A 22,418-nucleotide genomic window follows, 5' to 3' on the forward strand; every position below is an offset into this window, starting at 1 on the left:
GCTTCTGGGTAGTCTTCCATTGTAGCCCCCTCCTCCTATTTAATCTACAATGAGGACTGAATCAAAGAAGACTGAACTGGCTGAACAGAAGTCTTTTGGACCTCTCTTTCCATCTGCAAAGCATGAGCTTTCTCATCTCTCCTTTGCACTTCTCATGGGGTGTGGGAGGGAAATTCAGCAATCAGAATTCAGAAAAGGCTACACTTCCTCTTGACACAGTCACTTACGACCATGTGACCTTAGATATGTCTCTTCATTTCTGCTGTTCTCAATTTTTTGTCTGTGAAATGGGGATACTAATAGCACCTATCTCCCAGAGTGGTTGTGAAGACGAAATGAGCGTCATTTGCAAATCTTAAAGTGAAATGCTCTCTCTTACATCAAAAAGAAACAAACTTTGGCTTGAAATAAAGAAGAATTCACTCACAAAGATAGCCATCCAAAAAGAGCCAAGCGGACTCTTTGGTCTTGGGGAAGATGAGACCTTAGAGGCTATCTAGTCCAAATCATCATTTTTTTACCAGGAAATTTAAGCCTCTGAGAGAGTCAGTGAATTTCCCCAGATCACACAGGGAGTGGGTTTCAGTCTTTTCTCTGATTCCAGAGTCGAACTTTTTGTTGTCCCATGATCCCTTCCACTGGAAATCTTAAAATATATACTATATAACCATGTGCTGTGGAGAAAAGATTTTTTTAATGGGTTACATTAGGTGGTGACTGAGATTTTGAGATTATGTGAAATATCTCTATCCTCTACTGCCCAGGCAAGGAGAGTACCTGAATTTGTCCTTTCCTATCATCTCCTGTCAAAAGCCTCACCAAAGGGGGATTAAGAAAATTAGTTGCATTTTTCAAAACTACTATTGTGAATTGACTGTACCTGTCTTTATCTTCCATTGGGATGGGAGAATAGTGCAAATAATCACCAAGGGACATGTTCTCTTTCAGCCAAAGGAAGAGAATGCAAGTTTATTACTGAATGATTTAATATTTATTATTGTTGTTGTTTTCTTTGAATCTTGATGGGTTGGGAGAAAGATATCAGGTGGTTGGGAGAAAGAAAGAGTCTGATTCACCCTTTACAATTTAACTTTTTGGACAGAAGATTTGGGGTTCAGGGCAGAGCCTGAGAGAAGAAACAATGCAAATTTAGTTGTCAAGGAGAAGTGGATTTTAAAAAAAAGGAAAGACAAAAGAGAAAGTCCCTCTTTCTCCTGCTGCCTGAAAACATTTCAAATTCTTTCTCAATGTTGTTTAATCCACCTTCAGCTTGTATACATTATACGCTGAGACTATATATGTGAAGAATCAGAGAGCTCCTTGTGAATCCAAATATTTCAGTAAAGGAAATGAGCTTTCTCCTTGAGTTAAACAACCCATTTAGGAGCACAGTACAGTAGGAAGTGGGTTGAATTTGCAATCAAAGGATCTGGGTTTGAATCTCAGCTCTGAAACTCACTAGCTGTGTGATCTTGGGCTGGTTATGACTTCTCTGAGATCCTCTTCTGAAAAGGATGGGGCTGAATTATCTGGCTTCTGAGAGCCTTCTAAGGTCTAGACCTAGGATCCTATAATCCTAAATCACCTGGGCCTCAGCTTATTTATTTGTAAAAACGAAGAAGTTGAATGAGCTCTAAGGGGTCTTTTTGCTTTGAACTTGTGGTCTTAGACTTTGGTGTGGCAATCTTTAAAAAGATCATGATGGGGGGGAGACAGTGTCATCTAGAAACAATCAAAGATCACTGGTGGGAAAAGATTTGAAGTCATATGGTTCATATTCAAGTCACAATGAACCTCAGTGGGGGGGAACTCCTTCAAAATCAAGTGAATTCCCAGGTTTTTGAGTAGGCACTTAATAAAAGCTAGTGAACCTGAATAAAAGAATAAAGCATTTATTAAATACTTATCATGTACAAAAACTGTGCTAAGCACTAGGGATTTAGATAGAAAAATAAGACAGCCCCTGCCCTTCAAGAAGCTTACCTTCTAATGGGAGAGGGAGCTAAAGTAAAAATTAACCAGCGACCAAGAAGCTTAAAAGACAAAGCAGTTTTGGACCTAGAAATGGTCCCACTTTATAGATGAGCAAACTGAAGTTCAGACAAAGGAAGTGATCTGATGTAGGTCACACAGGTGGCAAATAAAAGAGGTTGGATTTTGTTCCAGTTCCTCTGAATACAATTCCAGCACGTGTTCAACTACATAGTATTGTTGCCTCTTCCCATGGCAGTTTTTCAAAGGAATTACTCCAGGTTCTGACTGTGAAACACTACTCAGCAGTATGTGGTCTCTGGCTCATGATGCATATGCCAAAACATCTGGCCAAAAAAAAATTCAACTAGTTGTCCAGATGTTTTCATCTGACTTCTGCCAATCCTCTATAGACCAAACATCTGGTGGGCTGGCTATGGTACTTCTTCTTCCCCCTCTCCCTCTATTTTTCATTCACTGGGTGGGGCTAACAGGGGGGAGAGAGAGTGGGATCTTTGTTTATTTCCCTTATATATGACATAAGGTTAGAGATTACACCTGTGTGGGGAATTATGCTTTAGATCAAATCAGTCCTGGGATGATTAAAAATGAAGAAGAGGCAGAAGGTAGCCATGAAGAATATAGTGAAAATTACTCACATTTTGTGAGTGCTTTCAAGTTTTCAGAAGCCTTTTTATATAACAACGAGATAGATTTTACACGTTAGTCTGTTTTAGGGAAATGACTTACAGAACAAAAGTGATTTGTTTTATTTATCATGAGCTAGCAAAAAAGTTATAAAGGAAAAGGCCTCAAATCTGGATAGAGAGATTTGAACCTCAGGTCTGCAATTTATTTTGTATGATCCTGGACCTCAGTTTCCCCATTCATAAAATGAGTTGATTGGATCAACTAACTTCTAGGTGCCCTTCCACTTCCAAAACTCCAATTACTCCAAATCCGGAATCTTTGCAATTTTTATTTCAAATTCAATAAGCATATATTAAGTACCTACTATATGCTCATGGCAGGAGATCAAAAGACCCTCCCCTCCAACAAAGAGTTCCTGCCACTTGTATTCTTGAGAACAACAATCGTCGATTTGTATGTTGCAAACTATATACTAAGAATTTTACCAGGTAGAACACTAAGGAGTCTCAGGGAAGGTGGCACTTGGGTTGACCCTTGAAAGGAACTACAGGCTCCAAGAAATAGCTACTGGACCTGGAGGCAGGAAGAGCTGAGTATAAATCCTGCCCGGAACACTGACTAGTATGTGATTATGGGCAAACCATTCTCAGCCTCAGTTTCCTCATCTATAAAATAGGGATAATGATAATTCCTGGGGTTGTTTTGGGGATTAAATAAATGAGGGACAAAATAAGTAAAGCAGTTTGCAAAGCCTAATATATTGCCCATTAAGAGACAGATGGGAAGATGAAGAGCATTCCAGGCATAGGAAATAGCATGGATAAAGATGGTGGGAGATAAAATTTTGAGTGTGGCCATTTAAGCCAGTTTTTCTGCCCAAAGAGCGTACAAGAGGGGTAGCTAGGTGGCCCATCGGATAGCACAGCAGCCTTGGAGTCATGAGGATCTGAGTTCAAATCCAACCTCACATGCTTAACATTTACTAACTATGATCCCAGATAAGTTGCCCCCAATCACTTTGGAAGAAAAAGAAAAGAAGTATATGAGGGAGAGTAATGTATGCTCCTCCTGGATCTGGAGACATCATCGTTATTAACTATGGAAAACCAAGCTAAGCTTCTCCATAATTCAATTTTTCCAAGTGTTGAAAAGTTCTGGGTCTGGTGGCCGGCTGCCTGGCTACTGATTTGTGTTGAAAGCTTTGACATGAGGAGTCCCAGTCACCAGGCCGCTTTCTGGCCTCCACGTTCCGTGAAGTTGGGGTTCATCTGGCGAGCCGAGCTTTATGAGTGCTGCAAATTGGCTGGGATGTAGCCGGAGAGTTGTTCACATTCAGACTAGCTTGTGTTAACTTTACGGTGTGGCTAAATCATGGAGGCTAGCATGGAAATGTATGGGGACTGAGCCCTCCCCTGTCTCCTCCCTCCCCTTCCTGACCACTAACTGTAATTTGAGGTATGACCTAGAGCATGTAGCCCTGAAGGGATCACGGCCCCGCTAAGCAGGACTTAAATGCCTTAAGTGTGTGTTGGGGGAAGGCGGAAAGAAAAGGAAATAACAATAACAATGTTGGAACCATAGTAATAGTAAAAGTTGACATTTGTAGAGCACTATAAGATTTATAGAGCTTAATGTATCTTAATGCTCATTATAATTCCCAGCAAATCTGTAAAGTATCATAGATAATCTTGTAGGGATCCAGGCTTCTCTTTAAGGCTACATAAAGATCGCAGAATAATAGATAATATGTATCAGTAGAGGTTTCCACAGTAGCAATTAACTACTCTTATCAAATCTTTCACATAAGGAACAAAAAAGGAAGGAAGGAAAGTAGGAAAGAAGGAAGGAAGGAAGAAAGAGAAAGGGAGGGAGAAAGAAAGGAAGGAAGAAAGAAAGAGGAAGGAAGGAAGGAAAAAAGAAAGAAAGGGAGGAAAGAAGGAAGAAAAAAAGAAAAAGAAAGGGAGGAAGAGTGAAAGAAATAGGAAGAAAAAAGAAAGAAAGAGGAAGGGAGGAAGGAAATAAGGAAGAAAGAAAAAAGAAAGGAAGAAAGGAAAAGAGAGGGAAAGGAAGAGAAAAAGAAAAAAAAATCTGATCTCTGAGATTCTTTAATGTCATATATGTGTAGGTATCCCCATGCTGATGATGAACCTAGGGCTCTAAAGAGTTGAGTGACTTGCACGTGTTCTCACAGCCAGACTGTGGCAGAGCCTGAGTCCTCAGATAGATGGAACTGGTCTCCAATTATTTTGACTGAGGATTTCATTGCTGGGATGGACCTCTGAAGTCATCTTAGTCCAACCCCTTTAATTTACAGAAGAGAAAATGAGTCCAGAGAGTTCATGTGACTTATCCCAGTCCCAGAAGGACTTAGTAGGAGTACCCAGAAACACCCATCTCCCTCTCTTTCCAGAAGTCTCCATCAAAACCATATTGTCTGCACTGAGTGATGGAATGAAGACAGTGTGCTTTTCTTGCAACGGAGAAGGCAGTGTCAGAGAACTTGGGTTCAACACCAGCTGAGCTACTTATCACCTATGTGAGCTTAAGCAAATCACTTTTCCTCTGTGGCCTCGGTTTCCTTATCTGAAAAAAATGAGAGAGCTGGACAAGATCATCTCTAGCTTGCTGGGCAAGCATTTATATGCTTAGCACTCCAGGATTTTCTCTAAGGCTGTTTCTCTAAGGTTATAAATGGGTAGCTGATCAGCATCAATGGACGGAATTTCCAAATGAAGAATTATGTAAACTGATGAAATTATAAAATGGAAAAAGGAGGAAAAGGAGGGGGAGGAACAGAAGGAAGAAAAGGAGAAGGAAGAGGAGGAGGAGGAAGGATAAGAGAGAGAATAGGAAGAGGAAGAGGACAGGGAGTAGGGGAAAGAAGGGAAGGAGAAGGGGGAAGAAGAAGAGGGAGAGGAGGAGCAGGAGGGGAGAAGGGGGAGAAAAGTCATTCAACCTTCTTACTAACAGTAAAGTCTATTTTTTGTTACTGGTTTTGACTGGACCTATGATTTTGTAGCTATATGGATCTCTTGGGAGTGGGGGTGAAGGGTGGGGGGGGGGCAATGTCTTTTTCCACCTGCAAAGTCCTTTCTCTGAAAGTCCTTATCCAAGATAAAGACCCAATTGGAGCTAATGTTCTCAAATAGTGAATAACTATTACCAAATTCATCTTGTTTACACCTCTAATGTCAATTATAATCATCTCTTAATTGAGGTCTCTCAAACAATCATTACTGGCAGCAAATAAGAGAGAATGTGTCGAAGTTGGGAGGAACGCGTGAATCACTCATGTTTTCTGCCAGGGGCGCAATCTTTGTCAGTGAGCAAAAGTCAGAGAGCAGAAGTTGGGATGGCAAACATCTGATGGCTTGTCTGAATCTGGGGATTCAAATAAGATATGATTATCTTTACAGTGAAGCTACCAACAGGTGCCTAATTATTGAATTTGTATAGCTGTTGATAATGTTGGCTGAATTTAGGAAAAAGTCATTATCCTCTTTCTCTGTCTCTCTGTCTCTATCTGTGTCTCTCTTATAGTTGTATCTATAGATATTCTATAGATATCTATATCTATCTAGATATATACTGATCAACATATAGAATGATATCTATGTCAATTTCTGTAGGTATTCTACATATAATATATGTAGCATATTATATTATATATAAAATATATAATATGATATATATTACATGTGTATATATAATATAGTATATATTACATATATAACATATAGTACATATTACATGTAGAATACACAAACACACATATATGTAGAAGATACTATATTCTTTATATTGTATTACATATTTGTATGTAGAAAATAATATATTCTCTATATTAAATATAATCAATATATAAACATGCAGATTGACTCATGTAGCATATAATATATATGCATATATATTATATACTGTGCATGTATATGTTCACGTGCATGTCAGTACATATAAATATGTATAGTCTAAATGAATATAACTATCTGATACAGGGGTAACTGGGTGATGCAGTAGATAGAGTGCTGGGCCTGGCATCAGCAAGTTTAAATCTTACCCCAGATACTAACTGTGTGACCTTGGACAAGTCACTTAATCCTGTTTGCCTCAGTTTCCTCATCTGTAAAATGAACTAGAGAAGAAAATAGCAAGTCACTCCAGTACCTCTGCCAAAAAAAACCCCAAAGGGAGCTGAAATGACTCAACAACCACAACCACAAATCTGATATGGGAGGCACTGCATATAGGAACCAGTGGCAGGAAGGTCTTGTTTCTCACCAGCATCTGATGATGACTATGGGTAGGTCACTTAACCTTTGGCATCTGTAGCAACAGGTCTAATGATGCTATTAGTGCCATAGGGCCTATGGCTTTTGAACTGATGGGGATCTCGGGAGCCACTGAGTCCAACCCTCTCGTTAATAGAGTATTTTCTTCATGCTCCCAAGCTTTGCTTTTCTCTCTGTAAAGCAGGTGTAGTAATGCTTACAGCTCCTTCCCCCTAGGACTGTTACCAGGATTAAATGAAATCATGTCTAGAAAAAGCTCTGAAAACTTTAAAGGGCCATATAGATGTCAGCTCTTATTACCCAAACTGAGTGATTTTCATTTGAAAAATAAATCTTGCGCCACTTTTGGGAAGACAAGCACTCAGAGTTGTATTTCCCAGCAGGTCGAGATGTCGTAGTCTTGGATCCAGTCAGGTGAGCTAAGGACAAGTTGTATTCCTTCATTTCAGACTCCTTGGCTCTAATGAGCTCAATCCGAGTTCTTGCTTTATCCTGATCCATCAAGTTCAGGGCTTAGACAAATTTAATGAAAAATAATAGCATTAGCTGTTCTACCAGATAAGATAAGAGAGTCCAGATAGCACACGCTTTCAGATGCCCAGGAAGGGGATCAAATGTAAGTGTGAAGTTGGCAGGTGAAGTGTCCAATGCTCTCAATACTTTGTCTACTTTCCATGAAGACCATTTACGTCTTTTTGGTATTAATGATGGAAATCTAATAGGGCAAGAACAGAGGGTTTTTTTAAAATTCATTTTGAGGCAGAATAGGGAGGTTGATTGTTACCTTGACATTTTAACCATTTGCATCTTGAATGGTGCTGTAGAAAGAAAATACTAATTTTGGTCTTAGCTTAAACCTTTGCCTCTGACTTTTATGATCTCTATGTCTTTTTCTGAACCACAATGACCATATCTACAAAAAGGGGGGAATTGGCTCAGGTGGCTTTTAAGATCATTCCCAGATTTAAATCTAAGCTTACCAAAACAGGGATAGATCATTAGATTTAGTCCCTCATTTATGATCAGAGATTATTCTGAAAGGCTCGGTAGCTTACTTTAATTGGGTAATTGGGACATTTCCAGATGAAATTCACCTTGTGTTTTGCATGTTTTCTTTGGTCTAGTAGCTCCCTGATATGGAAAATCCTTCCACTGATGCAGATCAGCCACTCATTGAGAATAGAGAGGTTGGGACTTGCTCAAATGTCAAAGGCAGGAATTGCACTCACGACTTTGCAACTCTTAATCCTGTCCTTGAGCCATTATGCCAACTCTCGGGTTGCCATGTAGACAGTCCACGATAAAAACGTGCCTTTCTTTTTCCTCCCTGTGATGCGTTGTACAAGTAACATTCATTTGGAGAACACTTAGCGGATTCCTAAGGGGACTCGGTTCACTGTTGCAGCTTGATAGCTTGGGTTATTTCCCCCAAAGATCCTTTCTTTCTTTAGGGTTAGCTGTTAGGCCTTGTTAAGGCACAGAATATTAGGTCCTCACAGAAATCAATTATACCTTTTCCAATTACTCCCTTCTCCTGTGGAATAGACGTGTTTATAGAAAGATGCAAATTTTTTGTCTGGTAGATTGATTCTGGTGAGGAGCTGGAGGAATGACGGAAAGGGCCAGAGCAGATGATAGAAGGCAATTTGCTCTTTAAAATTAAATTTGTTCATCGTTTCTACTTCCTACCCAAGAACACTTTCCCAAGTCTGCAAAACAGCCAGATTCCATTTTCAGAATTTTGGTTAGATATTTGTATCTCTTTCTAATGTAATTTAGTTCAATTCTATGAGTGCCTACTATGTGCTAAGCACTAGTGCACAGTTTTGTTTGTTTGTTTTTCCTTATAAATATATTAAAAATAAACAAGAGAGTAAAAACAATATGCAACAACTAATTTTGTTCAGTTGTTTTCAGGCATATCTTTTTTTTTGTTTGTTTTATTTTATTTTTTTTTTTGGCAAGGCAATTGGGGTTTAATGACTTGCCCAAGGTCGCACAAGTAGTAAGTTGTTAAGAGTTTGGGGTGGTATATGAAATCAGGTCCTCCTGACTGCAGGACCAGTGTTCTATCCACTTTGCCATCCAGCTTCCCCACTGTCAATCATATCTGATACTTCATGACCCCATTTGGCGTTTTCCTGGCAAAGATATTAGAGTGATTTGCCATTTCCTTCTCTAGTTCATTTTACATATAAAGAAACTGAGACAAATAGGGTTAAGTGATTTGGTCAGAGTCATCCAACTAGTGTCTGAGGTCAGATTCGAACTCAGAAAGATAAGTCTTTCTGATTCCAGGCCTGGCACTCTATGGCATCAACAGCTACCCCAACAACTAACGATTCCTTGTAAAATATTACTTATTTTGTTTTGGCAAGATTTACTTTGGACACTTAGTAAGTGGAAGAATAAGGATTCTCAGTCAGAGCTCTGAAATCCAATCCTGTGTTCTCCCTACTCCCTTTAGTACTACTTTTAGTAGTTCACAGTCCAGCACCTAAGAGTTTGGAGGTGATCTCAGGTCATCTAGTCTAACACATACTCCGGTAAGCACACCTTGTACTGCCTCCCAACAAATGAGTCCCCGACCATCACTGGGAGACCCTGAGGAAGGAGGAAGCCCGTATCTCCTGAGGCATCCGGTCCTTCTGTGTGAACCTAGGTAAGTGTCTTAATCTCACGGTCCCCAGGAAATCCTCTCTCTGGACATTAGCAAGAAGCTGTCCATGTGCATGAATAGAGGGAATTCACCTCAACCCAGATCTATCTCCAAATTGATGAGATTATCAGTCCAAACAAACACAGACCCAAGAGAGCCTGTGCTTGGATTTTCTAAATCAAGGCCCAGGTACAGAAAGAAGGGAGGACAGTCCTAGAATCTGAATTGAATGGGACCTTGGAGGGTATCAGCTAAGGGAGCCTTTATTGGAAGGCCAAGGGCATTTCAACAGAAAGTCGATGTAATTAGAGAGTTGGATTGAACACTGGCTGCTTGAAGATTGGCCACTCCCTTGGTAGCCAAGCTTGACACTTACTAGCTGTGTGGCCATGGCAAGTCACTTAAGTCCAAATTCCCCCCCCCCCCCCAAGAAAAAGTTAAGCTTGTCGGCTCCAGAAACAGTTGTGGAAGGAAGCCACCCCCTTGGTTGGGGGCAGCGTGAAGAAGAAGAGATTTCTCTTTCCCTACCTTTCCATTCATCATGATATCTTTCTGTGCTGTCTAACTGTTGTTGTTTTCCCTTAATTTCAAAGAGGATTAATGATACACGGGTATCTTGACTCTTAAGTGAATTGGATCTGAGGCAGAATTGTACCAAGTCATTAGTCTCACTCTGCTTCCAGAGGCTTCAGAGTTCAGTGACCAGATGAAAGTCAGAATGACGGGTGATGTCCCAGAATGTTGTGGATGACCTTGGAGGTCTGACCAGGTTTTAGGTACTCCATAATGGCTTTGGCTGTGGGCATAACTGTTGGAAGAAATTGTTCTCATTTACCCAACTCACCAGGGGAAGTCTTCACTTGCTTGAGGTAGGAATCCCTCTAATTCACTGACGGGTTTGAGGCTCATTAGTTCCCCTCAATCTGGTTTAGTTCATCTATTGAGATGGTTTTCTTAAAGGGTGACCGTTGTGCATGCTACAGCTGCTTGGAGCCACAGCTTGGAGCTGCTTGGAAGTTGAGGCAGAGGTGAATAAGCACCTTTGCTTATTCTATAAAAAGGGCACAGCAAGAGGTGCTAGTTCTCCCTGAATAAGACAGAGAGAGAGAGAGAGAGGGAGAGAGAGAGAGAGAGAGAGAGAGAGACAGAGACAGAGAGAGAGACAGAGACAGAGACAGAGACAGAGAAAGAGATAGAGACAGAGACAGAGACAGACAGACAGAGAGAGAGAGACAGAGACAGAGACAGAGATAGAGACAGAGACAGAGACAGACAGACAGAGAGAAGAGAGAGAGAGACAGAGAAACTGACAGAGTGAGAAAGAGAAAGACTGAAAAAGAGAGACAGACTGAGAGACTAACACAAGTTAGAGCAAGAAAGAGCGAGAGTGAGAGCAAGAGAGAGAGAAAGAGAGAGAGAGAGAGAGAATAGATTCAAAGAACATGACTCCTGGCAGCAGAGAAGAGAGTCAATTATGGATTCAAGAGGGAATTAGCATTAGCATTTGAAAATTGAATGAAAGAAAAACCACAGAATCCAGTTGAGCAACACAAAGAAGGTCCGATGTCCAGCAAGGAGGGCACTCTTAGAAAGACATCTGAGCTCTGTCAAAAGTACACAGGTATGAACTGCCTTGGCCATATCTATTCCCTACATGCATGCCTTTCCATTGGTGAATTCTATGCATGACCCTCCTCTTTGCACAGTGCTATGTGCATTTTGGGGAGATTGCATCCAAGTTTATGTGACACCATTTCAGAGCTACTCTTGTTTCTCTGCCATCTTAATTAATGCCTTTGCTTTGAGCTAATTGGTCCATTAACTGATTATTAAATGTAAGTGCCTCAATGAGGGATCCCAAACGATGATCTTTAGGAGTGCAAACCCACAGAGCATCTTTGTACCTAAGACCAATCATCTGTGTGGGGACCCACTGTCCAATGTTATTGCAAATTGGTGGGGAGATGGGAACCCCTGAGGGCAGCTGCAATAGGAAGGTTTTTTTTGACTTTGAGTGCTTTGCAACAGTTACATATGGCACCTTGTCCTGCTCTTGGCAGCTAAGCCACATAATCCTCACGCTATGCGACAGCCCTTCAATTGTTTGAAGACAGCCATCATGTCATCCCTAAAGTGAAGTGGTTGGACTAGATGATTTTTCTGAACCTTTTCTGTTGTGACAGCCTTGGATTGTTGATATTTGAAAGCATTGTGGAAGATGGGAAGAGAGCTGGATTGGATCAGGAAACTCGGTTTCAAATCCTGGTTCCAACGGTCACAAGCTTTGTGAGGGTGGATATGTTCCTTGACCTCTGGAATCCTCAGTTTCCTGCTGTGTAAAATGGGGATAGTGATAGTTGCTCCACCTTCCTCTCAGAGGTTAGAGAAAAGTACTTTGTACCTGCGAAAGCCCTTTGGGATTGTGAGCTCTCACCAGAGGAAAACATGCCGGACTTGGAGTCAGAGGAGATGGATTCCAGTCTCACTTCTGCCATTGGTTAATCCATGTGACATGGGGCAAGTTTTTTCCTCTGCTTGGACCCTTGGTTTGTAGTATGAGGGTGTTGAGCCAGATGATCCCCCAGGTTCTTTACATGGTAGAGTCAGTGAGTCATGAGATCTTGGAGCTGGAAAAGACTTGGAAGCCAGATCGTTCTCTCTATATCTCCGACTCTCCTTGATGATCCTGAGAAATGGAATGTCACCCATTCTGGTGCTTTTGTGTGCCTGAGTCTGATCTCAGACTAAGCTCCTTGGGAGTATGGGTGACTCCCAGAGCTCACTAAGTGCTATCCATCAGGGAGCTGTGGGGAAAATGCTTTGTAGACATGAATACTCCATATCATCCTCACTGATCATGAATGTCAGACCTGGGAGGCCTTAAGTCATTGGCTCCAACACCATTTTACAGATGAAGAAACTTCACTAGTTTGCTCTCAGCCCATGTGGGACTTGAGCCCAAGTCTGCTGAGTGCTGTTCTAGCACTTTTTCTACTTTATGACATGGGGTTTTCATTTTTTAAGCGGTACCTTCATGATGGTGATGATGCTGTAGACTTAGGAACATGTCTGAAAAGACCTTGATGGCTATTAATTATCCCTTTGGCCCACATATACAAGGACCCCGAGGTTTACCTGTGGACAACCTTGGACTTCCCTAAATACTTCACTTGCTTCCTGCCCATCCATTGGAGCAATATACACTTAGGGGGACCTCACACGGCTGGATGTGGGGTATTCTAACACCCTCTGCCTTGGGCTTTGGAGAAGCAGTCTGATAACTGGAATCTCTCTAAACCATCGATGGCTCTAATAAGCTGGTTCTAATTACCCTTATTGGTGGTGATGTCATGGCTGTTCCTGACAAAGGCTGCTCAGGTGAGACTCTTCCTATCAGATAGAATGATTCTCTGACAAAGGCGGGAGGAACAGCACAGGAAGCACGCTGATTTAGTTACTGGGAAGATCAGTCCGAGATTCTAGACGTCAAGTTCAGCACAGGGGCTAAGAGAAAGCAGTCACCATTTCTGCAGCAGAGAGAGCAATGAAATCCAGCCCAGCTGAGCATGTCTGATGACCCCCAAAGACAGCAGCAGCTCTGTGTTGGAGAGCAAATAACGGTTTTAAGGCACTTTGGTACGAAGGTCAACTTAGGACAATGGACTTATTTGGCCATGGGTGTTTCCTAGCTATCAGTAGTACCGGAGCATCTTTCCCCACCAACTTGTAGAGTGCTAAGAGGGAGAGTGTATTCCTGTGTGAATGGGGGGACTTGCTGAGTTGTTTGATTCTATTTCTTTTGCTCTGAATGAATATTTCCTTGGTTCAGCTGCAAAAGAAACACATCAGTGGGGGCTTTGGAGTTAAGGTTTTGAGTAACTGTTGCCCCACAACGGGCCCTTTATAAAATGAGTCAGGGCCTGGCACTCCCTTTGCAATTGCACCAATGCTTTTCCTTTTAAGTACCACCTAGAGGCGGATGTTATTTGAACCACAAAGTCCCTGCTGCTGAAGCCATGGCCCCCTTCTGGCTATCTTTCCAATTCCAGGGAATATTTTAAGAGAAACCCGGAGACAAAGAGCCCAATTAGGGAGGAATCTAATCTGTAAAACCAGGAACTAATCAGCTTGCCAGAGGACTCTTTTTTCCTCGAAAATTCCATTTTAATTAAACTATTTCAAATTATGTTCGACATTTCAATTATTTCATGGCACTAATGGTTAATTTTCACGGCTCCACAAAGCAGAATTTGTATTTAAGACTTCTCTCATCTCTATTGAGGTTGGTCTTCAATAACCACTTACGTATTGCTTCCTCTTATGTATATATATATATAGGTCATGTATTCTCTGGAGAGGGTAACAAGATTACAAATAACAAACACAGTGCAGAAGGAATTAAACCGCTCAGAGACGCATTATATAATTTCAGGAAATGGGCTTCATACACGTAGGGTCTAAACAAGAAAACTCGGTGGCTCAGAATGGGGGAGGATCCAATAAGAGTTGGTCTAAGAACCCTCGTCTCTCGATTTCTGTGATGTGTTCTAAGTCCAGCGAAGGACTCAATGGAGAGGAAAATTATTTTCATTTGTTGTCTTTTTGGTTAAAAAAAAAGTTTCTTTCTGTAAGAAGTGTGTTTATGATGCATGATGTCAAAAACATTCTAAAACATGTATATCTGACATACAATTCTGCAAACTCTTATATGCTGAGATGGGCCAGGAAAGTGCCAAATCAGGACTAAGAAAATAAAAGTAAAAATAATAAAATAAAGGGGATAAGGGCAATAAATCTCGACGACTGGAGAGGATGAGCTGCTATAGAAATGTTCTTGGGTTCCGGGCTTAGGACGCTCTAAGTTCAGCCTGGCTCCTATCCCTGGGCATCCTCAGGCCTGTTTCAGTTTCTCGATCCTTACATTGAAGTTCTCTTCCTGCATCTGCAGCTTCTCGTTTATCTCAGCCTGTGAAGACAATCAGAAAAAAATGGGGTGACGATGGAGCTATCACTGCGTGCACATTGTCTCTGTGGCCGGGACATGCTCAAGCGCTTAAAGGCAGACATTAGGCCAGGCACACCTTCCTGTTTTGCAGACATTATGGTGTTTCAGCCTGGAGTGATGTGATAAAGCTTTATCATCGTTCTCTACCCGGTCCCTATGTAGAGCGTGTCTGCTAGCAGCAGGAAGTGGTATTTGGACAGACATTTTTCATATCACCTTGGGTTGGGAGATTGGATAATTTATCTGTGTTTTCAGACGGACTTTACCAATAAACACCCAATCAGGATAACTGCTCTGGGTTTTATTGATGCGGTCCCTCTACCCACCCCCGCCCAACCCCAATGGCAATGGATCATTATTATTATTATTATTTTTGTCTCCAAGGCAATACATTTTCATTTGGGTCCCAGAAAGTCAGGACTAACTGGGGATGAGCTGTGCCAATAAGTCTCCAGCTCTCCTTGTCATTCCCACAATTAAGAATATTCCTTCTCTTCTGGGATGCTTGCTGGGAATTTTGCCACTTTTCTGTGTATGATTAGTTGGAGCAAAGTGAGTGATTGCTGACAGGCTTTAGTGGATGGCTTCTGAACTATGGTGGTGATATTTCGATGAAGAGGTGAGTCCTAAAAACTCCTACTCTAGAATATCCTTTGTTTTTTGTTTTTGTTTTTTTTTTTTTTTAATTAGGAAGAATATATATTTGACCAATCATGGTTCTCCTTTTCTTTCCTTGGAGAGAAAAGAGACCATGAGTGAGGAATATTATATATATCGTGAGACACAGTCATCCTGTAAGTTGGTATTGCTCAATTCTTATTAATTGCTACAGGGGAAGATCTATTGGGTTTGCATGTGGGATATTGGGCAGTATATCTGGAAACGTTTGTAATATAAAAACAAAAGGCACCAATAAAACAAATTTTAAAAGACAAATGCATTATTTATTATAAACAATAAAAACCCAATCATTTATTGCACATTTATTATTAATAATAAATAATGTGGTCAGGACAGGTAAATCTATGTGTGGAGACGTGCCCAAACCAGCTCGGTGTACCAAACATGGTGCCTCCTAACAGCCTGTAGAGTTCCCTCCATCTTCAAATAGAAAATAAAAACCATTAATGACCTGAAAAATGCTTATAAAGCTTGGAATGTTAATATCTGTTAGGTCACTTGGGTTTTCCAGAGTCACTGATGTCTTATAAGACTTTTATTGGGAAATTTCAACAGGAGCAATGCTCATGTCAGATATTGCATTAGTTTTATAAGATTTGCAAAGTCCTTTTTGCCCATTTTATCCCACCACATTACACTTTGCGCCCAAGAAAAGAAAAAGTCCTTTTTGTCCATTTTATCCCACCACGTTCCACTTTGCATCCAAGACTAGATTTCAAGTTTTGCTAATGATTAGATGAGATATGGATAGGATTTTTTTTTTTTTTTTTTTTTTTTTTTTTGCCTCTGAGCCATGTCTAATTGATATTCTCTTTTCTTGACAATGATTGAGAGAAAGAAGAAGGGAAATGAGTTGGGGCAACAGAGGGAGATTCAGGGGAGAGGTGTGAACTACAGGAGAACTGAGAACTAATCTTCCAAATTAATAAGCCACCTGCCCTCCCATGGAACAATAACTTTTCTTTTTTCAAAGCAATCATGGCTAAGTGACTTGCTCAAGATTATGTAGCTAATATGTGTTAAGTGCCTGAAGTCAGATCTGAACTCAGCTTCTTCTGACTCCAGGGCCCGTGTTCTATCCACTGGGCCACCCAGCTGGACCAATAGCTTTTCATTCTAAGAAATTCCCAACACTTGTGGCTGTCACCAGCTAGCTTCTGAGATGTTCAAGGGAGTCCTTGGAATACCTGTATTGTAGTTTACATGAAATAATAGTTTACATGAAGTAGGCAGGGACGAGTGTGAACCTCCAATGCACTAACGAATGCACAATGTTTTGCAAAATTAAATATTGTATTAATACTGGCTGTTTTGTAATTATTGTTATTGATTTCAAATCATTTTAGTTTGAAAGAGTAATGTATGTCATATAACTCATATAGCCCTTATGGCAGTTACTATGACACTGATCCAATGATTAGAAGGGAGTTCCCTAACTCCAAAAGTTCTGGGCATCCCCAGCCCAATCCCAGATCTGATCAATCTTCTTCCACGTATTTAATTAAGTGCTTCTCATTTCACCCAGAGTCTCATCTCCTTTCCACCATTTCCCAGTCCCAGTCCATTTCAATCATCCGGTGCTCTTAACCCATCTGGGAGAGGACACATTTCTTACTCAGTGTTACTTTGGTGGAACACAATCCCAAACAAGAGCTTTGTCTGCCTTGGGGCAATGTTATATGGGCTCAGGGGAACCCATAGCTATATGGTTTGGCAGAGAGGTTAATATAATACCCCTACCCTCTGGGATGAAGGGACTGCAAGGGGCTGGAATTGACTTCCAAGATCATCTAGTCCAACTCCCTCGTTTTAAATAAGTTCCCTTTCTCAGTAGGTACTAAGTTGCTCTGACTGCAAGCACTGTTAATGCCTCTTGAAAGTTGTATACCCTGAAACAAAGGGCCAGTCGCCTCACCCAAGTTATGTCTCTACTACTCCCTAAGTTATGCCATACATTTCTGAATGAATATTTCACAGCCAGGTAATAGAAAGACAGCTAGAACAGGGTGCAGGTATTTGTCCTTTGGGCTTGGCAGACCTGGCACAGGTCAATGTTATATAAGTACAAAGAGTTATGGAAATTAAAATCAGAGGACTTGGTTTAAATTCCTGGCTCTACCAGTTAGTATTCTGTGACTATGAGCAAACTATTTTGTATTTCTGGACCTCAGTTTCCTTATCTCTAAAATGGGAAGTTTTTACTAGGTGACTTCTCCAGAGGGTCTCTCTCTACCACTCTGTTCCCAAACAAACTGTTAGTAGTTACACTTTGAACTCTGTGCTCTTCCTAACAACTCAGGTAGATTCAGACCATTGATTTCTAAGAACTATCCTGTAAGCAGTATGACTGGGCTTTGCTCGAGTGGCTTCAGGAAGAAAAAGAGAAATCTCTGTCTTATACATCTCTGAACCCTGGGACTTTTCTTTCCCATGAACTGTGGTGAGTGAGGTTGGTGATGGCACTCAGATTGATTTCTTAACCTAAAAATGAGAAGTAGGGATGAAAAATCCCATGGTCTCCAAATTGCTGACTTTAAGCTTTTCAAGTTTACCTGTGCCAACAGTCAAAATGAATACAAGATTAGAGAATCATTATTCATATTGTCTCAGAAATGGAATTTCCTTTTAAATGTGAGCTTAAAAAAAAAAAAAAAAAAAAAAGGTTTTCTCTATTAAGTGTGGCTTTTATTATGCATCTTGGAGCCAAAGAGAATTCCTGTGGGAAGGATCATGTAAAATAAAAGTGCGAGTCAATGAGAAAATAATTTAATTTGTGAGAAAAAATGATTTACCCTAAATTTCCAGGACTTCATCAATTGGGTAAGGTGAGGTATACCAATAATTAATTCTAAGAGCTTAGAAAAAGAATACTTTAGAGTATATTGCCAGGGGTAGTGATTTCTGTGCTGCCTGGCAGAACCATTTAGATATTTTTGTTATTGAGTTATTCAGTCATGTCTGACTCTTCATGGAACAGTCTTGGCAAAAATAATGGAAATATTTTGCCATTTTCTTTTCTAGCTCCTTTGATAAATGAGGAAACTGAGGGAAATAAGATTAAGTGACTTGCCCAGGCTCGTACAGCTAGTAAGTGTCCAAGGTCAGGAGATTCTGGTAGGCAGAATATGTTGATCCAGTTTGGAACTGTACTAAGAACCGAGCATGGATGCTCAGGAAACACCATTCTGTGAGAGCACCCCAATCCCAAAGGTATCTGGATTTCTTTTGTGGGAGCTTGAACTCAGGAAGATGATCTCAATTTTGGCGACAGACCTAGGAATTCTAAGGAATCTACTCTCTTCTTGAAGCTATCTTTCTTGCTGCTTTCAAATGGTCTGATTGCTAGTTGCCACCTGTATACAAGAAGATCGATAAGGCTAACAAGAAGATGGATATAAAGAGGGATAGTGAAAATCACAACATTCTAGGATCTAGATTTAGAGTTGGAACAGACCTCAGAGGCCATCTAGACCAGAGATGCTGCCCTACCCCAGCTAGGAAAACTGATTCTTGGCCAAAGATTTGACCTCCTAACTTTTGGATTACAGGTTCATTTCTATCCGCTCCATCACTCTGTCCCAGAACTATTATGTCGATTGCTCATTCAATCTCACCATATTCGTTGGGGTGCAGAAAGACAAATTCTATTCTACTTCCATGTTTAATAGGCATTGTAGTTTGCAAAAATGGGAAAATGATGCTCTTTTGTTGTGGAGTAAAATACTGAGATGGTAGCTCACATTACTATCATCACTACAACTACCTTGTGAGTATTGTTATCATTGTCATTATCTGGGAGTTGGCACTTTGCTTGGTCCTCCTTAGTTTTCAGAACTCACTTGATATAAAAATTAATCTGCACCCCCCCCAAAAAAAATCACTGTCCCTCACGTCTGGTCCAACTTCTTTCTCAGCTTAATTCCCTTTGACCTGGTTGTTCATTAGAAATCACATCCAAGGGATGATGACTTTGGGCCAAGGAGGGGACCACATCTGAAAACTAAACGGCATCCTCATTTTTCCTTTGTGGACCAGAGGGACAATAGTATCAGCTTTTTTTTTTTTTTTTTTTTTTTTTTTTTTTGAAACAAGTCGCTTAAGATGTATGGCGAACTCCATGCCGTACAGCCTTGGCAGAGATGTGTTTCCAATTTTGGGGGCCTCACAAACAATTCCATTACTGTCTAAGAGCATCCCTGGTGATAATTCCATCGGATTGTGAGAAGCTTCCAGGGGCCAGAGTTATACATAAACTATATTTAGAAGAAATGTTATCAAATCCAAAGAGGAGATACATTCTGAACCTCTGGCTTCGAGTAACTGCCCTCTGTCCTCCAACCTATTAAGCAGTTATTACATTCATCAGACAGCTCACAATAAAGAGCTTTGTGTAAAAACATGTTCTTCCACTATTTCTGGTAAACACTAAACACCCCTTATTAAGCCGAGGACTTTGGCTCCTTCTGCTGGCACAGAATCCCTGCACGCTCGTGTAAATAGTGCAATAACATCTGATGACTGAGTAAGTCACAAAGGGACCTTATGCCAGGCTGATCTCCAGCTTGTCCCAAATTAGTTGTTTGAACAGGGGTGTTTTACATACGGGCTCCCGTGTTCTGACAAGTAAGTAAGCCTCCCCCAGCGGAGCATTCACGTGTTTTCTGCGTGCGTCGTCCAGTTGGACCCATTTCTACTGCCTTACTCCACTTCTATGGGAATCTGGAACTTGGTCAGAACAGCCAAAGGACTGAATTGGTTCCCTTACTGGAGAATGATGCAGTGGGAGGGGCCTTTCCTACTGGGAGTGAGGCTACTTGTCACTTTGGAAAGTGGGGGAAACGTGAGGAATTGTAACTGCTGATGAGTCTGGGGGTGGCGGAACATGGGCGGTGGCTCCTGCTTTTGATCTCAAGCCTGGTCTAGTGGTTTTGAGATCCTAGTATGACCTGCGTAGGAGACTTTCTGGGAACGTTTGCATGTTCCTTTGCTTCTTGGTGGATGTCTGATGACCAACACAAAATGAGGTCTGCTCGGTGCTCAGTGGTTTTTCAGATGGACTGGGGTTTTACTGGATGCAGGGAGCTCCTGATGAAGACGCTTCCTCAGCCCTTTAGAAGGGCTGAGGTACCCCAGCCAGACTGAGTCACATGGAAGACCTGCACCCATGTGTTTCTGCCTCCTGTTCATGGAACTAAATGACCCATCCTTTTGATATGTTAAATAACACATACATGATTCACGTTTGCATTGTGAAAAGGGACGGGGACTTGGCTGTTTTATGTTTCAGACACCTGCAGTGGTTAGGGAATCAATGTTTGTGATCTTTCTGAGTCTTAGGTGACCAATCAGAGAGTTCTGCTGTCAAGTTAAATTAAGTTAAGTTAAGTTAAGGAGGTAAGGTAAGTTAAGTTAAGTTAGAGTTAAGTTGGAATTCCATGGCCATCCTCCCTGGGGAAGGTTCGGGCTCATTCAGGCTGAAATTGGTCATCCAAGAAATAGAAAGGCTCTCTTCCCGTCCCCCCCCCTCCTCTCCATCCTCCCTCCCCCAACAAGTACCTGAATACTGCTTATGACTTCATCCGTGATCTGACTCAACACTGTCTTGACTTCTTCGATGGTGAAATTGGCCAAGGGATCCACCTCGACCACTTCACTTTCCACCGGGGACTCCTCCGAAAGCACTTGCTCAACCTCCTAGGATGGGCCAAATAAACAGCTCAGAGACCACTGCATGTGGAGCTCTCCATGACTCATCTGCAGCCCCAAGCTTTTAGTGGCTACTTTTCTTTTTCCTTGCAGCTATCTTTTTTTTTTTTTTTTATTTTAATTTTTTAAAGTTTTTATTTTCAAAAAAAGCAAGGTTAATTTTTCACCATTGACCCTTGCAAAACCTTGAGTTCCAATTTCCTCCCCTTCCCCCCATCCCCTCTCCTAGATGGTGAGTAATCCAATATATGTTAAACACGCTAAAACTATGTGTAAATAGTGGATACTTTTCTACAAGAAATCTAGAGAGGGCTGGGCTGTAGGAGTTACCATTATTTTTAAAATCAAGTCTCATGAAAGTAATGCAGATGTTTTAAGTGACTTAGGATGGGGATGGAGGTAGAATTCACAGACAAATCTATCCTGTGGGCCTTTCACTGTCCCATCTGTGCCGGTCCTAATGATCCCTATCCTCAGGACCGAGAATTTAGAGCCGGAAGTGACATTTGAAGAGAACTTATTTAACTTTCTCCATCCCCATTTTTGAGGAAAGTTAACTAAGTCTGTGGGATGGTCCATTCTTCTTAGGACAACCACATCTGTTCTTGGGTTGTTCTTCTGGATTTTCTATACCCTCCCCTCATCCATAGGCCATCTATGCTGCTGTCATTTTTCAGTCTGCTTTTTCAACAGCTTTTTCCCCAAGTGAAAGGATTCCTAGCCAAGGAGTTCTGTTTGGTCCACGTTTCTTACGTTCTTCTCTTCTCATTGGTTTTGTTTGCCGTTTCTTACATGCAAATCTCACCTCCCTCTTTTGTACTTGCTCATCTCTGTGACCGGAATGCTTTTCCTCCTCATCTCTACTCCTGGATTTCTCTAGCTTTCTTCTAGACACAGTTCAAATCTTACCTTCTGCAAGAGGATTTTCCCTTCCCCACACTGTATTAGTGCCTTCCCTTTTCAGATTACCTTCCATAGGCACTGTATATACATATGTATATGTAAGTATACATTTTTTATGTATATTTTTTCATCTTGTCTCTTCAATTAGAATGTAAGCTCCTTGAGATCAGGGAGCCAGTATCTGCCTCTTTGTATGTTCCCAGTGTTGTGCCAGAGTTCCCTTTTAATGCCCTGACCCAGTTTCCCTAATTGTCTTATTCGATTACTCTGCCTCAGGTTATAACCATTCCTTCTTAATGTTTGATAGGATAAAGGTCTTATATCTTAGACCTTGGGCTATAATCATTCCCTCTTAATGTTTGATGGGATAAAGGTCTTTATCCATTTTAGACATCATTATAATATCAGGAGCCTTTCCAGTACCTCCCTCCATTATGTCATCCTAGGTGCCTCCCTCCATTATGTCATCCTAGGTGCCTCCCCCCATTAGGTCATCCCCATCCAGGTACCTCCCCCATTATGTCATCGTTCTTGTTACCCTATAAAAGAATCT

At 41.1% G+C, this 22,418-nt stretch overlaps 1 protein-coding gene across 1 annotated transcript in view; it reads right to left on the reverse strand.

Moving 5' to 3' along the window:
- Positions 1-13,725: 13,725 nt before the first annotated feature.
- Positions 13,726-22,418, reverse strand: part of CABCOCO1 (ciliary associated calcium binding coiled-coil 1) — a 154,737-nt gene continuing 146,044 nt past the window's right edge. Inside the window, exons 7-8 of the mRNA XM_003755058.3 lie at positions 20,813-20,950; positions 13,726-14,536 (exon numbers count right to left, since the gene is read on the reverse strand). Coding sequence (XP_003755106.2) covers positions 14,462-14,536; positions 20,813-20,950 — 213 coding nt within the window. The 3' untranslated portion in view covers positions 13,726-14,461. The remainder of the gene's footprint in view (positions 14,537-20,812; positions 20,951-22,418) is intronic.

This window comes from Sarcophilus harrisii, chromosome 2 (assembly GCF_902635505.1).
Source record: "Sarcophilus harrisii chromosome 2, mSarHar1.11, whole genome shotgun sequence".
Lineage (NCBI taxonomy): Eukaryota > Metazoa > Chordata > Mammalia > Dasyuromorphia > Dasyuridae > Sarcophilus > Sarcophilus harrisii.